Genomic DNA, 15,496 nt, shown 5'->3' with positions numbered 1-15,496 from the left:
GCACAGTGCTCATACGACAAAGTTTGGATTACTAGAAAATGCCTCTTCTGGAATCTACTTGCTGCACCAACTGCCACAGACTTTTACAAAGGATTGCAGTTCTAGAAACAAAGTTACTTACGGGACCACCAAACCAGACGGAGCACACAACAGAGCTTCGTCATGGACACCCTCAGCATACCGGTGAGTCCCATGAAACTAGTACTCCTCGACAGGTAGAGAAACAAGCCGATCGACTTACTAATCGATGGCACAAACAGGGAGCTAAACCCAAAGGCACTCGAGACATCAGATTGTCACGAGCATCACATATTACCGCAGTAGCATCCTCTACCCCAGATACAGCTCTGACTAGGATTGCAAACACTGGTCTGCTACCACTGCCTATACATCTTGAGAACAGATTTGAAGTACTAATGAATGTAAATGAGGAATCCGCAAATGTGATGAATGTGATCGAACACAGACTGAATAGGCCAGTAGCTAACACTGATGCTAACTGGCGCTCAAGGTCGAGCAGACAGCGGCACTCAGCTCAGAGCACAGCCGAGCCCAGGACTCTGATAGTGGGGGACTCCATAATCAGAAACATTAGCAGCAGGGATACAACTACATGCTGCCTTCCACAAGCAACAACTTCTGATATAAACAGGGAACTTCAGAACATTCTGATGAAACATAAGACTGCTAATCGACTCATCATACATGTGGGGAAGAATGATATTCATAAAGAGCAGTCAGAACTCCTTAAGAAGGATTTCAATAAACTTTTTGAAACACTTAAAAGACTGAAAGTTCAAACATTCATCAGTGGACCACTACCAGCAAGAGGAACAAACAGGTTTTCACGGTTGCTTGGGCTAAATACATGGCTGCAAAAAACCTGCAATATAAAAGCAGTGAACTTCATTGACAATTTCAATCTTTTCTGGAGTCAACGACAACTGTTTCATCGGGATGGCCATCACCCAAACAAACTTGGTTCAAGAGTGTTAAAGGACAATATCTACTTCTCCCTAAATCATCCTTCTGCGGTTTGTGCCAATCCACTCAATCTGAACGGCACACACACACCTGGACACAGTATGAATGACCACGGGACTTCACTTCAGCAGCAAAATGGACATGATAACACCACTCCGCCACAACAACCTCTGCTCACGGACACAATCTCAGCTGAGCCCTGCACACAGAGCTCACCACAGATAGCCATATCAGAACTGCTTGAAGATTCAGCACCCAAGGACGACTTCCTGGAAAACAGCCAGGGAAGCCAGGACAGCATATTACAGCCTCCTATAACACCAGAGCAACAGCCCCTTTCACCAGACACTCTCTCCCTCTCCCCTGCAACGCCACTACTGTGCTTCTCACAGAGAATGGAAGAACTGGTGCATGCTGGAACCAGACTATCCCACTCTTTTGCTGCAAGCCCCCAGATACCAACTAAAAAAAGACAGGCACCACTACCACCAAAGCCTGCGGGCCCAGCTCGCCCTCCCCCTCCTCCTGTGAGAGCTCTTCGGCCTCTGCCACAACGCCAGGGCCCACACCCTCCTCCTTCTGCTCGAGGTGAACCAAAAACAACTGCTCAAAGCTCTCAGTGATATGTGTCGGGTCCCCGTTTTGATAACAGTAACTTTCTCAAATGTTTACAAAACAAGCGGGAACCCAGTGTGCCTGTATCTTTCTCTATTGCTGTTCTATTACATGATAGAAAGTCTAAGGCCTTCAATAGCCGTACAGCAAACCCAACTAATCTGGTGCCTATTACACGTCAAACTAATATTGCTGTGGAGAAAAGTAAGTCTGTTAAGTTAGCTCTTTTAAACATTCGCTCACTTAAAAATAAATCACTTCTAGTCAACGACTTAATAACCACAAACAACCTGGATTTTATGCTTCTAAATGAAACCTGGCTAGAAGCCAGCTGCAGTGCAACAATCCTCAATGAAACAGCCCCTCCTAACTTTACTTTTATGAGTGTCTGCAGAGCTGTTAAGAGAGGTGGGGGTCTAGCTGCTCTTTTTAAAGATATCTATCAATGTAAGCAAATATCATTTGGGAATTACTTGTCTTTCGAATATCTGGGTATTGTGTTAAAAGGTGCTCCACGCATTTTACTTTTCATTATTTACAGGCCTCCAAAATACTCTCCAGCCTTTGCTGAGGACTTTACAGAACTGTTATCAACAATTACCTCAGAGTTTGACTGTTTTGCCATTGCTGGAGATTTTAACATCCATATAGATAATGCAGAAAATAATATGGCAAAAGAAATCAAAACTGTTTTAAAAACTTTTGATCTGACTCAGCATGTACATGGACCCACACACAATCGTGGACACACTTTAGATTTACTTATCAGTAAGGGTCTAAACATTTCATCGATTGTTATTAAGGATGTAGCACTGTCTGATCATTTCTGTATTTTCTTTGATATATTGATCTCTCCTGCCACTGAAGCTAGATCTGTGTCTGTCAAGAAGAGATGCTTAAATGAGAACACTAGTGTCCTATTTATGAAGGCTATATCTTTAACACCAAGCATATCTGCTGACTCTGTTGATTTTCTCCTTGATTCTTTTAACTCAAAAGTTAAAGGTGTAATTGATGATATTGCTCCTGTGAAAGTCAGGAAGAAGAGTGGCAGACAAAAGGCACCTTGGAGAAACTCAACAGCAGTGCAAAATATGAAAAGACAATGCAGAAAAGCAGAGCGCATGTGGCGGAAGACAAAACTTGTAGTCCATTATAACATCTACAAAGACAGCCTTCATGCTTTCAATATGGAACTAGGCAAAGCTAGACAGACTTTCTTCTCAAATATTATAAACAGCAATTTAAACAACACACGCACTCTTTTTGCTACTGTAGAGAGACTGACAAACCCCCCAAGCCAGATTCCCAGTGAAATGCTCTCAGACAGCAAGTGCAGTGAGTTTGCTTCCTTCTTCTCTGACAAAATCAATAATATCAGAAAGGTGATCAGCACATCCTTGAGTTGCGCTGGGGTCAGACAGATCAAACCACCTGAGAAAGTAGTTACTATGTCTGATTTCAAAGAAATTGATGGCAAAATTTTGGAAGAAACCGTACAGCACCTTAAAACATCAACCTGCGCTCTTGACACACTTCCCACATCTTTTTTCAAAAGTGTGTTAAACAGTTTAGAAGCAGATCTTCTAGAAGTGGTAAATGCTTCACTTCTCTCTGGGAGTTTTCCAAACTCCCTAAAAACTGCAGTTGTCAAGCCCCTCCTGAAAAAGAGCAATCTGGATAAGACCATATTAAGCAACTATAGACCAATCTCAAATCTTCCTTTCATAGGTAAGATCATTGAAAAAGTTGTCTTCAATCAGCTGAACAAATTCTTATGCTCGAATGGATACTTTGACAATTTTCAATCTGGTTTCCGACCGCACCACAGCACAGAGACAGCGCTCATAAAGATAATAAACGATATTCGCTTAAATACTGACTCAGGCAAATTATCAGTGCTGGTACTACTCGACCTCAGTGCTGCATTTGACACTGTCGATCACAACATACTTCTGGACAGGCTGGAAAACTGGGTGGGGCTTTCTGGGATAGTCCTAAAATGGTTCAGGTCATACTTAGATGGGAGAGGTTATTATGTGAGTATAGGAGACCATAAGTCTGAGTGGACATCCATGACATGCGGAGTCCCTCAAGGCTCAATTCTTGCGCCACTCCTGTTCAACCTGTATATGCTCCCAATGAGCCAAATAATGAGAAATAACCAAATTGCTTACCACAGCTATGCAGACGACACACAGCTCTACTTAGCCCTATCGCCCAACGATTATAGCCCCATTGACTCCCTGTGCCAATGCATTGATGAAGTCAACAGTTGGATGTGTCAAAACTTTCTTCAGTTAAACAAAGACAAAACTGAAGTCATTGCGTTTGGAAACAAAGATGAAGTTCTCAAGGTGAACGCATACCTTCACTCTAGGGGTCAAACAACCAAAAATCAAGTCAGGAATCTTGGAGTGACACTAGAGTCAGAGCTTAGTTTCAGTAGTCATGTCAAAGCAATAACTAAATCAGCATACTATCATCTGAAAAATATTGCAAGAATTAGATGCTTTGTTTCCAGACAAGACTTAGAGAAACTTGTGCATGCTTTCATCACCAGCAGGGTGGATTATTGTAATGGACTCCTCACTGGCCTTCCCAAAAAGACCATCAGACAGTTGCAGCTCATACAGAACGCTGCCGCTAGGATTCTGAGCAGAACCAGAAAATATGAACATATCACACCAGTCCTCAGGTCTTTACACTGGCTCCCAGTTAAACTTAGGATTGATTTTAAAGTATTATTACTGGTATATAAATCATTCAATGGCCTAGGACCTCAATACATTGCAGATATGCTCACTGAATATAAACCCAACAGATCACTCAGATCATTAGGATCATATCAGCTTGAAATACCAAGGGTTCACTCTAAGCATGGCGAGTCTGCTTTTAGCTATTATGCCAGCCGCAGCTGGAACCAGCTTCCAGAGGAGATCAGATGTGCTCCTACTGTAGTCACATTCAAATCCAGACTCAAAACACATCTGTTTAACTATGCATTTACTGAATGAGCACTGTACAAATGTTCGTCCGACTGTTTGTACTGTTTTTTATTTTTCTAAACTGTTTTAATTATTCTTATTTCTTTTTATTATTTTAATTTCTTCTATGTAAAGCACTTTGAATTGCCATTGTGTATGAAATGTGCTATATAAATAAACTTGCCTTGCCTTGCCTTGCCTCTTCTCCTCGCGCTGCCGGCTCCGCCTCTTAAGCTCCGTGAGGTTGTTTTAGAGCTTGTTTCCAGCCCGGAGGCTGGTACCTTAAAATTTCCCAAGTACTTTTTGGGGGGGGGCAGTAGGGGCCCGAAAGGGGCCATGGAGGCGAGGGCGACATGGACCACTACACCACTGCCTACTCCTGAGGGGGTCATGGAGGTGGCAGCTACATGGACATTGACACAACCTCCTAGACCTGAGAGGGCCATGGAGATGGCTCCTACATGGACCTTTATCCCACTGTTGATTATGCCTGAGATTCCCATGTTACTGGTCCCTTCCAGCTTTGCTAAATGTACTCTGCCCTGGTCTTGTGCCAAGCATGCTCTGCCCTGGCTGCCTGCGGAGCGTGCTTTCATGTGGACTCATGTTTTGCTCTGGTCTCCAGGCCCCAGGTCTCTCCATGCACCTGGCCTACTGCCTCTCCACGGGCCTGGCCCTCCATCCCATCCCCCGTTGTCCTCCCTCCAGAGCTCTTAGAAGCGTCTGGAAGCCGCTCCTTAGAGGGGGGGTTATGTGACATTCAGCGCCTAGAGTGCCCGAGTGAGCCACTGGAGGGCGCCCCTTCCTAGTTTATGGTTTCTTTTTATATTGTTATCCTGGACTCATTATGCTTTATGTCATGCACCTGTTTATGTCATGCACCTGTTTATGTCTTGCACCTGTTTGATGATTATGCTTGTTAGTATCCTTATTTAAACCTGTATGTTTCCTTTGTTCAGTGCTCAGGATTGTACGTGTCACACTGCATGATCTAGCTTTGTTTCTAGTTTCTAAGTTTCCTAGTATTTTAGTCTCCGCGTTTCTGACCTCTAGCCTGCCTGCTTTGATTACCCGACTGCCTGTTCCCTGTTTGTACTGCTGCTGATTTGGACTGCTTATCTGGACTCTGATTACTGCCTGTTTCCCCGTTTGTGCTCTTTGGATTATCCTTCAATAAAAGCCTGCATTTGGATCACCTGTCTGTTTCCCGGTGCAGTTCATGACACACGCACACACACACGTGTACATTCAGCGTGTCTTAGTCTGTATTTAAAGGTGTTTATTGTACCTTATACTTTATACTTATTACAGTATTCCAATGTTCAGGGTGAACTCTATTGCATGTCTGCTGAGAGTGATGAAAGGCTGTAAACCCTTTATATGGAGATTATTTGGGCATGTTTATGCAAATTACTAATCCCAGGAGTGCAGCTCACAGAAATATTCAGAAATACAAAATTAATTAAGTTTAGGACAAAATCATTTCAGACAAGTTTTCCTGTGCATATAAATACAAATAATCAATGCATTTATTAGTCTAGTTGATAGTTACAAAATAGAATGACTGCAAAAGTTTGACTTCACATGTCACATATCTCTTCTATTGTGTGGCTCGGTGCAACATACTGTACATTTAACCCTTGTGCACTGTTCGGCTTCTGTGTACACGCTTTATGGAGTGGGTCAAATTGACCCTAATTGGATTCAATACAATTCCTCAAAAATCACACAATGAAAAACAACATAGATTCAGGTACAAACTATAAACTTTTAATATCAACATTTGTCAAACATTACAAAAAAAGATATATATCTAAACATACGATTTATGAAAATGTTGAAATAAACAGCATACTGACTTTTTTGCATATACATTTTTTTTTTTTTACATTTTATGCTTAGAATTTCATAACTGAACAATAAAATTTTGCTGTATGATGAAAATAATGTTTGAAAATTCTACATAAAAGGTTTGGTTAAAAGCTTGGTATTTCAGATATCTTGAATATAGAAATGAGAGCTTATTTTACTATCTGTGTCTGACAAAGATTTTCATCTAATTTGCAATTAGGCTAATTCTGAACACCGTGATTTAGCTTTTTCAAGTGTGATTGGTTAGGGTTAGAGCACTTTTAGATACACTTGCACTTTAGAACTGGAGTTGAAGTGCCCTGACATACATAAAATAAAAGTTTTAATTTTGTGTCTGTACAGTTGCTTTTGAATAGCTGCCTATGAGGGTCAATCCCGCGGACATCACAAACGTAATAGTAATTTTGTTTGTATATGTCAAAACACATCAGCATGTCGAAACTTTGCATGCATGTTCATTATGAGAAATGAGAAAAAGTCACAAAATATCAAGAAAAATACAAAGGTTTAATATTATTTCAGGTAGCTTGAAAAAATAAATGATAGCTCATTTTTACCATCTGTGGCTGACAAAATATTTTTATGTATTGAAATAAGTGTGGATAATTTTTTTGCTCATTTTTAGCTTCATAAGGTAGAAAAAAAAACAAAATAACAAAATATAACCAAGAAATGTTATTATTTTGGGTCCGTACAGTTGCCTTAGAGCGTTAAAATATGCTGGTAAAATTGACCCGTGAACATCACGAACGTAATAGTAATTTTGTTTGTATATGTCAAAACACATCAGCAAGTTGACACTTTGCATGCATGTTCACAGAGATGCTCACAAGTCTCTGAGCTAGAGTCCAAGTCAAGTCTCAAGTCTCTGAGCTAGAGTCCAAGTCAAGTCTCAAGTCTCTGAGCTAGAGTCCAAGTCAAGTCTCAAGTCTCTTGTGGTTATAATAAGTGTTGCAATATAAGTGTTATAATAAGAACATTTAGCAGAATTTATAAGCAATAACTAACTTTTTTTCACTTACAGAGCACATCCATGTAATGTGCACTGCCTATGCAACTAATCATAGCTTATAAACTACTGTAAGTCAACACATCCCAGACTCTCAAACCAGTGTAACGTTATAACTAAATGAAACTGTAACGTTACATGATCAACAATAATCCTGTAACCTGTTTGCAGACAACGTTAATAATTAACGTGATGGCAGCCAGCGGCACGTAAATTATTACGTTAATCGACCACAAGTTTGGCAATTAAACAAATGCTCATTTATATTTCATAAGGAAGACAGTCGGAGTTAACCTCCCGTAACGTTGGGTCGTTGGCTAAAGCAAGAAGCAAGCTAACGGTAGATGGTCAGTGCTGAGCTAAACATGTTTACTGACCTATCAGGGTGCGTTTTCAGATGCCTGATAAAATTAGATGTGGTTGAGCCAGAATCTTTTATCTTGATACCGCATATTTTGCATTGAGCGCTTCTTTTGTCTGGGCTGTCTTGTTTGAAGTTCTTAAACCCAAAGCTTACGATGAATGGCACAGCAGCGGCCGGTGCAGTCGACATGTTTGTTGTCCTCTCATGTGTGGCCGCGCAGCAGATACGTAGTACGTCACGTGTCACGTAGGCAGGTTATAGGTAACGGAGGGAGGGGAATAACAGCGAGCTCATCAGACGTTTCCTAAAAATAAACATTGTTCACAAGTCCCGCAGTTCGAGTCCGAGTCGAGTCTGAAGTCTTTCGAAGGACGAGTCTCAAGTCGAGTCTGAAGTCACTGTGTGTGCAACTTAAGTCGCACTCGAGTCCGAGTCTCAAACTAGAGTCCCCATCCCTGCATGTTCATGATGATAAATGAGAAAAAGTCACAAAATATCAAGAGAAAAAAACATAGGTTAACCAGTATTTCCAACAACTAGAACATCTAAACGGGTCGAATTGACCCACAACATAACACAAGGGTTGAATCGTTTTCTGCAAAAACCTCTTTCATCACTTAAGCTCACATTTAAATCAGTAGAATGTTGCATGAGTCTCGTATCATATTTATATGTTTAAACAAAATATTCTGCCACCATTGGCCAATTCATCTTTTGTTTCTTGAATTACTGTCAAGACCTGGCAAAGCTCTGTATGCGTTTCCCTCATCTGGGTGATGGCTTTGAGTACAGGGGATTGGACCTTTTCTGGATCATCTACTCTTCCCTGTCTCATCTGGTGAATCTCTCTGGAATCTTTCACGATGAAGGCGATGTCAACTATGACTAAGATTCCACTCAACACTCCTGAAGCTGCAGCTACTACTCGCCCGACACCGGCAGACTGAACAGCAATTCTGCCGAAACTTGCCAACATTCCAAGAGTCACGAATTCTGTGACACATGCTACTGTGGTTCTGCCTATTCTCCATGACATTTGCACATTATCAAGAGTTGAGCTAGGGACAAAATCACTGAACTTTGTAAGTTTTCTCAGTAACTTTCTCAGTTTCTTGAATGACTTAAGAATCGGTTCACTTGCTTCTTTGTAGTCCTGCTGAATTTTTTCAAACCTCTCACGGAGTGATTTTTGTTTTACTGTATTGGTAATGTTGGATGCAGCACCTGTTACACCCCCTGCGACTCCAACACCAATCCCAACTCCTGCTACAATCAGAGACGCTCCAAATGTGAACGGTGCCAAACCTGCACCAACCAATGCAGTGATTCCTCCAGCTGCCCCGATCACTGCACCTGACAGACTGCCTATAGTGCATTTATGATGGATCTCCTCTAGTGAATCTGTTGCTGTTTTCCACTCGCTAACTACAGTCTCAAAGTCATTATAGTGCATGTCGTAGGCCTCATTAAAGTTATTGATGGAAGTCAAGGACCTTTGTTGCAGTCTATCTGGAATCCTCCTATTTCTGTCTACTGCAACATTCAGGAATGGTTTTGCCAGAATCTCATCAGCTGAAGGTCTCCTATGAGGGTCACAGCTGAGCATTTGACAGATTAATCCCTTTAGATCTTCCGAGTACCTATTTGAGATTTCAGGAATGGATCCTCTCAAGCTATTGGCATGTAGACAGTGACGCTCTAGGTCGTTTGACTGTCACATAAAGGAAAAATAAAAGTCAGATTAACCTCTAGATTATTAAACATTTAAAATATATTAAAAACTAAGACCTTTATTTATGTGACTGAATTTATAATTCAGACACTTTTCTCCAAAGTAACTTGCCATAGAAGAACAAAGGCAATTTGCTAAACAAAGCCAACAGTATTTGTAAGACACAATTCCAGACTTATGATACCAAGATTAAGAAGCAAGCTAGAGAAGAGGAGAAATGCAGAGATTAAAAAAAAAAAAAAATTCTGTGTGAGCAAATGTAAACTAAGGCTACGTTCACACTGCAGGGCTTAATGCTCAATTCCGATTTTTTGAAAAAATGCGATTTTTTTGCAAGGCCGTTCACATTTCCAATTAAATGCGACCTTTTGTGATCTCCTGTGTGAACGTGAAATGACCCAGAAGTGACTCGCATGCGCAGAAGAGTACTCAACGGTCAACGACGTCACTTTTTGTTTGCGGAAGTAGCTAAACTTTAACTGTGATTCTCTCTCACACACACACACACACACACACACACACACACGAGCGCGCGCAGCGACCGTTACACAAGAGCCAGACAGCAGCCGCTGACCTATCTAATATCAGATTCAGCACAAATAAGTTAACATAACGTATATAATGGCCGTGGGCTTTTTTTTTTCTTTTTTTTTTAATTAACGGGCTCGTCGAGGTCGACCCGTTCGGCAGATTTACCTCAGCTCGACGAATATGCAGTCCGTTTTCAAACCGACGACTACTTCAACGCAGGATTATGACGTTTTTCGCGTATCAATGACGTGCGGGTCGGATAAATGCGACCTGGCCGTTCAGACTGAAGTCGCATTTGAAAAGATCGGATATGTATCGGATTTGGGACCACATACCCAAGTGGCCTGGGTCGCATTTGAAAAGATCGGATCTGTGTCGTTCAGACTGTCATAAAAAGATCAGATACAGGTCGCATAGGGGCAAAAAAATCGGAATTGGGTCGTTTCAGCCTGCAGTGTGAACGTAGCCTAATATTTCCTTTTGGCAAACTTTTCCTCCATAGCAGTTACCAAGATCTTAAAATAGGTTAGGACTGTAGAAACTCTTTGTTTGTACACTTTGAAGTTAATTGATTGAGCCATAGGATTAACTTAAAAATATATATATACACTCACCCACACATTCAGCATGCAGAGATCATGAAGCAACCATCCCAATGACCATATGTCACTAAACAAAGTCAGTATAATTTAGTTAGTTACTTCAGTTGATATAGTGTCACATCAATGTTCTGTTTTGCATTGATGTAGTTTTCCCTGTTTGCCTGCTAGATTGTGTTCTAGTTAATCTCATTGATTGTTAATTAGGTTACACCTGTCCCCATTATGTTAGTTATTGTCATCTTCTGTGTATTTAAGCCCTGTGTTCTTGGTGTCGTTTCAGTTTACAGGTCTTGTTTCCCTGTGATTCTCCTGTCTACTCTGAATCTTTAGCCATTTTCAAGAAACGACTCAAGGTGCATGTTTTTCGTCAAAAACCTTTCACAGCACTTATACTGTACATTGTTGCCCTATTGTTTGATTGTTTCTATTGCTCTCCTAATTTGTAAGTCACTTTGGCTAAAAGTGTCTGCTAAATGGTTAAATGTAAATGGATTATTGGATTAAAGACTACTCAGAGCTATTCTTCATTTTGCACTTTATTATAACAGCCACTCATTACATATAGTTAATTGTATTGTTTTGGATGACCTTCATCTGAATGCTTAACTTTCATGTTCTTTAATACCAGGGGCCGGTTGCATAAACCTCTAAGACTAGTCTTACAAGTTAGACATCAATTTATTTTCTTTAAGATGGTTCATAGCTTTTTTAAATCAGTTACATAAAAACATAGATAAGCCTACTTTGATAACAAAAACCAAGACTGACTGCCCCTGACTAACTGCTAGTAGGTCATACTAGAACTTAAGACAATGTCTTAACATTATGGCTATGTTTATGCAACTGGCCGCAGGTTTTGCAGACAATTCTTCAGTGTCAGACTAAAATGAATTATTGAGCTGTTTTAACTGAAAGCATATCTTAAAATATGTGCCAAGATGCACACCAGTAATGTGTTTTTTTTTTTTTTTTGTGTTTTTTTTTTTAAGACATGTTTATAAAATCTCTTAATTGAACTAAGGCCTAATCCTGGTTTAATTTAAAATTGTCTGTGAAACCAGGCCTCAATGTAGGTATTGCCATATCTTTTACAAAAAGCATACCTTTTTGAATTGTGTCTGTGTCTTGTATAGATTTCTGGGCTGACATAGAGCGCTGAACCCACAACCGATGTTGCATATTCATCAGCTCTTAAAAAGAAAAATCAAACATGTAAATTCAAATGGATGGAACTGACAAAATCTCTTCAAAAATCCTATTACTATTTAATTTCACCTTTGCAGCACTTTTGAGCATCCAAAATCTCCTAGGTTGATGTAACCATCCTCAGTAAGAAAAACATTCTAGAAGAACACCATAAATCATCACATGAACACATAAACACATTTGTCTTTCATGTTAATAAATGATTAAATGACCTTGGTCAATGTCTACCTGTGGTTTTATATCTCTGTGGAGAACATTGTTCTTATGGAGATACTGCAGAGCCAGACAAATCTGAACAAACCAGTCAATGATCTGCACACAGAAGAAACAAGAAAGCAGTAAGTTATTCCATGCATTGTATTTGTTTTATTAGGTTGAACCCTTAAAAAAAAAAAAAAAAAAAAAATGTTGCATATTTGCCATTAGTCTACCACAGTGAACAAAAAAAAGGTTCTTGTTTTACAGTATACCCCCAAATGTATCATTCAGTGTTGAGTATTAACAGGGCTGAGTGATATTAGTTCTTCTCTGGAGTACTTTATAGCTAACTAACAAACTGTAATCAGTGGATAACTTTTCTGTAATAAATGTGACATTAAGGTCGCTTGTCCACCAAAGTGTATTTAGTGTAATTTTTCAATTCTTTCAAATCAAGCGCAGCATGTTTTAAAGCATTTCTCTGGTCGCTCAGAGACTGAAATTTGGGTAAAACATGGTGCTAATCACTGTCACTTTTTACAAAGCCATCTAATCACAGCGGAGGACAAAGACCCAACCATTACATTCTGTTACATTGATAACAGATGACAATACAAGCACATTCATTCAAAACAAGTAAGTACTTTACATTGTTTTGACATTTTTATATTCAGAAACAAACTTTTTGTGAAATCAGATGCTAGTAACAGTTCAGCAGATATTCCATATCATAGCAACCAAAGTGTCTTAAGGTCCTTTCACACCGAATGTGAAACAATTGTTCCCCTTCGTCAGTCGGTTGACTTCGTCATGTCAAGACTTACGAATGGGGATCGCTTGCGAGAGCCTAACTACTTCGAGAGAAACTAAACGAGCCAATGCACATTGGCATGCGATAATTGCACCAGCTGCTGTGCATCGCGGCGCGAGCATATAATGATATAATGCGTCGCATCCTTGTCTTTCGCTTCGGAGCCAAGTGGTGAATGCTGTTTCTGCTCTGCAATCTTATCTGAGAGTGTTTTAACTTCAACTTTTAACTTCAGACGAGTCTGCTTCTTCAGGAGAATGCCTCTTTAAGCTGGTGTTGGTGTTACAGCGCAGATAGCGCTGGCCGCAATCTCACAGAGAGCAAAACAGTTGTTTTCACAGCTTAGAATGTTAGAAACAGCTATCGTCCTGTTTGTGTAGCCGCAGTCATCCCTGGGTGCTTCAGCACCAGTTTCCTGAAAGAGCATACACGGTTTGACACTGCGTCTTTTTCAAGATGTCATTCAGTCCATTTGCCTATTCCCCGGTCTAGTTCCTCTTCTAATTCATTACATTTATATAGCGCTTTTCTAGGTACTCAAAGCGCTTTACATGGAAGGGGGGAATCTCCTCAACCACCACCAATGTGCAGCATCCACCTGGATGATGCGACGGCAGCCATATTGCGCCAGAACGCCCACCACACACCAGCTTACTGTGATGAAGCCAATCAGTATATGGGGATGATTAGGAGGCCATGATGGACAGAGGCCAATGGGCAAATTTGGCCAGGATGCTGGGGTTACACCCCAACTCTTTTCGAAGTGATTAGGAGGCTGACTCGTGGCGGAGCGACTGCCGGTCCTGCGTTGCTGCTCAGACTGTGTTTTAGGTAACAACAACAAGATGGCCACAAAATAAATCAAAAAAGACATAGAGGAGTTAAAAGCAGCCATGAATATGATGGGTGAGGAACTGGCGACTATAGCCAAGCAACAGCGTACTATTTTAAATCTCATGAATGAAATCACAGAACTTAAGAAGCGAAATGAGGAACAGCAGAACAAGGTTAATTTCTTGGAAGCTCGTGTATCAGACCTGGAGCAGTATACTCGAATGAACGACGTCTTGATAACTGGATTGAAGATTAAGCCACAGTCTTACGCTCATGCTGTGAATGGAGAGATGCGAGACGAGAGTGCGGACCATGATGATTCAACTGAGGCTCAGGTAACAGCCTTCCTCCATGATAAAAATATATCTATAAACAGACACAATATTGAGGCATGCCATATTATTCCAACAAGGAACCAGAAAGATAATCATGTCGTCATTGTCCGCTTTCCTAACAGAAAGCATAAAATTGACCTGCTCAGGCAGGGCCGTAAATTGAAGGGCTCAAATGTTTATATTAATGAGCATCTAACTAAAACAAATTCAGAAATTGCAAGAAAGGCAAGGTTCTTGAAGAAGAATCCTGAAAATAATTTTTATGATAACTTGCATAACAACTGTGGCTATTATACAGAGCAACAGTTTAACAATAATATTAAACACGAGCACGGTATATCTATCATTCATTTTAATAGCAGAAGTCTGTATTCTAATTTCCAGAGTATAAGGGAATATTTAGGACAGTTCAAGAAACCCTTTAATATTAAAGCCATTTCTGAAACGTGGATTAATGCCGATAGGGGCACGGATTTTGAGTTGCAGGGATATGAATTTAATTACGTGAATAGAGAGAGTAGTTGTGGAGGGGGAGTGGCGCTTTTTGTTGACAAAGGTATCATTTATAAAGTTGTTGATAACATGGCAGTATTCATTGATGATATAATGGAGTGTATCACAATAGAATTATGTATGGAAAAAACGAAGAATGTCTTAGTTAGTTGTGTATATAGGAAACCAGTAGCTAACATTAAAATATTTATAGAAAAAATGGAAAAAATGTTTAATAAAGTAAAGCATAAAATCAGCTATATCTGTGGGGATTTTAATATTGATTTATTGAACCCCAACAATCACAAATTGACGGAACAGTTTATTGAAACATTGTATAGTTTGAGTCTTTTTCCAACAATCACTAAACCAACTAGAATAACAGGTAATGGTGCCACTCTGATTGATAATATTTTTACAAACAATGTTGAAAATAATTCTTTAAGTGGAATATTAATTAATGATATAAGTGACCACCTGCCAATCTTTGTGACTTATGACTGTAACTATAGTGGAAAAAGAGAGTAACGAAATTAAATATAGGAGATTTAGAACTGAAGAAACTATATTTGCATTTAGAAAGGAATTAATTAAGTACAATTGGAATGAAGTAATTAAAGAAGCTGACCTTAATATTGCATATTAATTATTTTTAGACATATTCATAACTTTATATAATAAAAACTGTCCAATAAAACAATATTGCAGTAAAAGGAAATATTCAGAAAAACCTTGGATGTCTAAATCAATTCAAAATGCTTGTAAAAAAAAGAATACTCTTTATAGGAATTTTATAAAATATAGAACGAAAGAATTGGAATTAAAATATAAGAAATATAAAAACAAATTAACTAACATAATGAGGGTATGTAAGAAGGATTATTACAATAATTTACTAGAGAAAAATAAATATAATGTGAAAGG

The 15,496-nt window shown here is 39.6% G+C and overlaps 2 protein-coding genes and 1 long non-coding RNA gene across 8 annotated transcripts in view; 1 reads left to right on the top strand and 2 right to left on the bottom strand.

Annotated features, from left to right (window-relative positions):
- LOC309492560 overlaps positions 1-15,496 on the top strand; it is a 292,953-nt gene that overhangs the window by 165,868 nt on the left and 111,589 nt on the right. The gene's annotated exons all lie outside the window — the stretch shown is intronic.
- The window catches only part of LOC309492451 (serine/threonine-protein kinase Nek1-like), a 133,316-nt gene that overhangs the window by 93,898 nt on the left and 23,922 nt on the right, over positions 1-15,496 (bottom strand). The gene's annotated exons all lie outside the window — the stretch shown is intronic.
- Positions 6,431-15,496, bottom strand: part of LOC309492459 (uncharacterized protein) — an 83,811-nt gene continuing 74,745 nt past the window's right edge. The window contains exons 8-12 of the mRNA XM_082161451.1: positions 12,131-12,214; positions 11,972-12,039; positions 11,800-11,886; positions 10,709-10,763; positions 6,431-9,542 (exon numbers count right to left, since the gene is read on the bottom strand). Coding sequence (XP_082017577.1) covers positions 8,499-9,542; positions 10,709-10,763; positions 11,800-11,886; positions 11,972-12,039; positions 12,131-12,214 — 1,338 coding nt within the window. The 3' untranslated portion in view covers positions 6,431-8,498. The remainder of the gene's footprint in view (positions 9,543-10,708; positions 10,764-11,799; positions 11,887-11,971; positions 12,040-12,130; positions 12,215-15,496) is intronic.

The sequence above is a fragment of the Leuciscus leuciscus genome (assembly GCF_965113295.1).
Source record: "Leuciscus leuciscus genome assembly, chromosome: 2".
In the NCBI taxonomy this organism is placed as follows: Eukaryota; Metazoa; Chordata; class Actinopteri; order Cypriniformes; family Leuciscidae; genus Leuciscus; species Leuciscus leuciscus.
The sequence above is the reverse complement of the archived record's forward strand: the minus strand, read 5'-3'. Positions and strand labels throughout refer to the sequence as shown.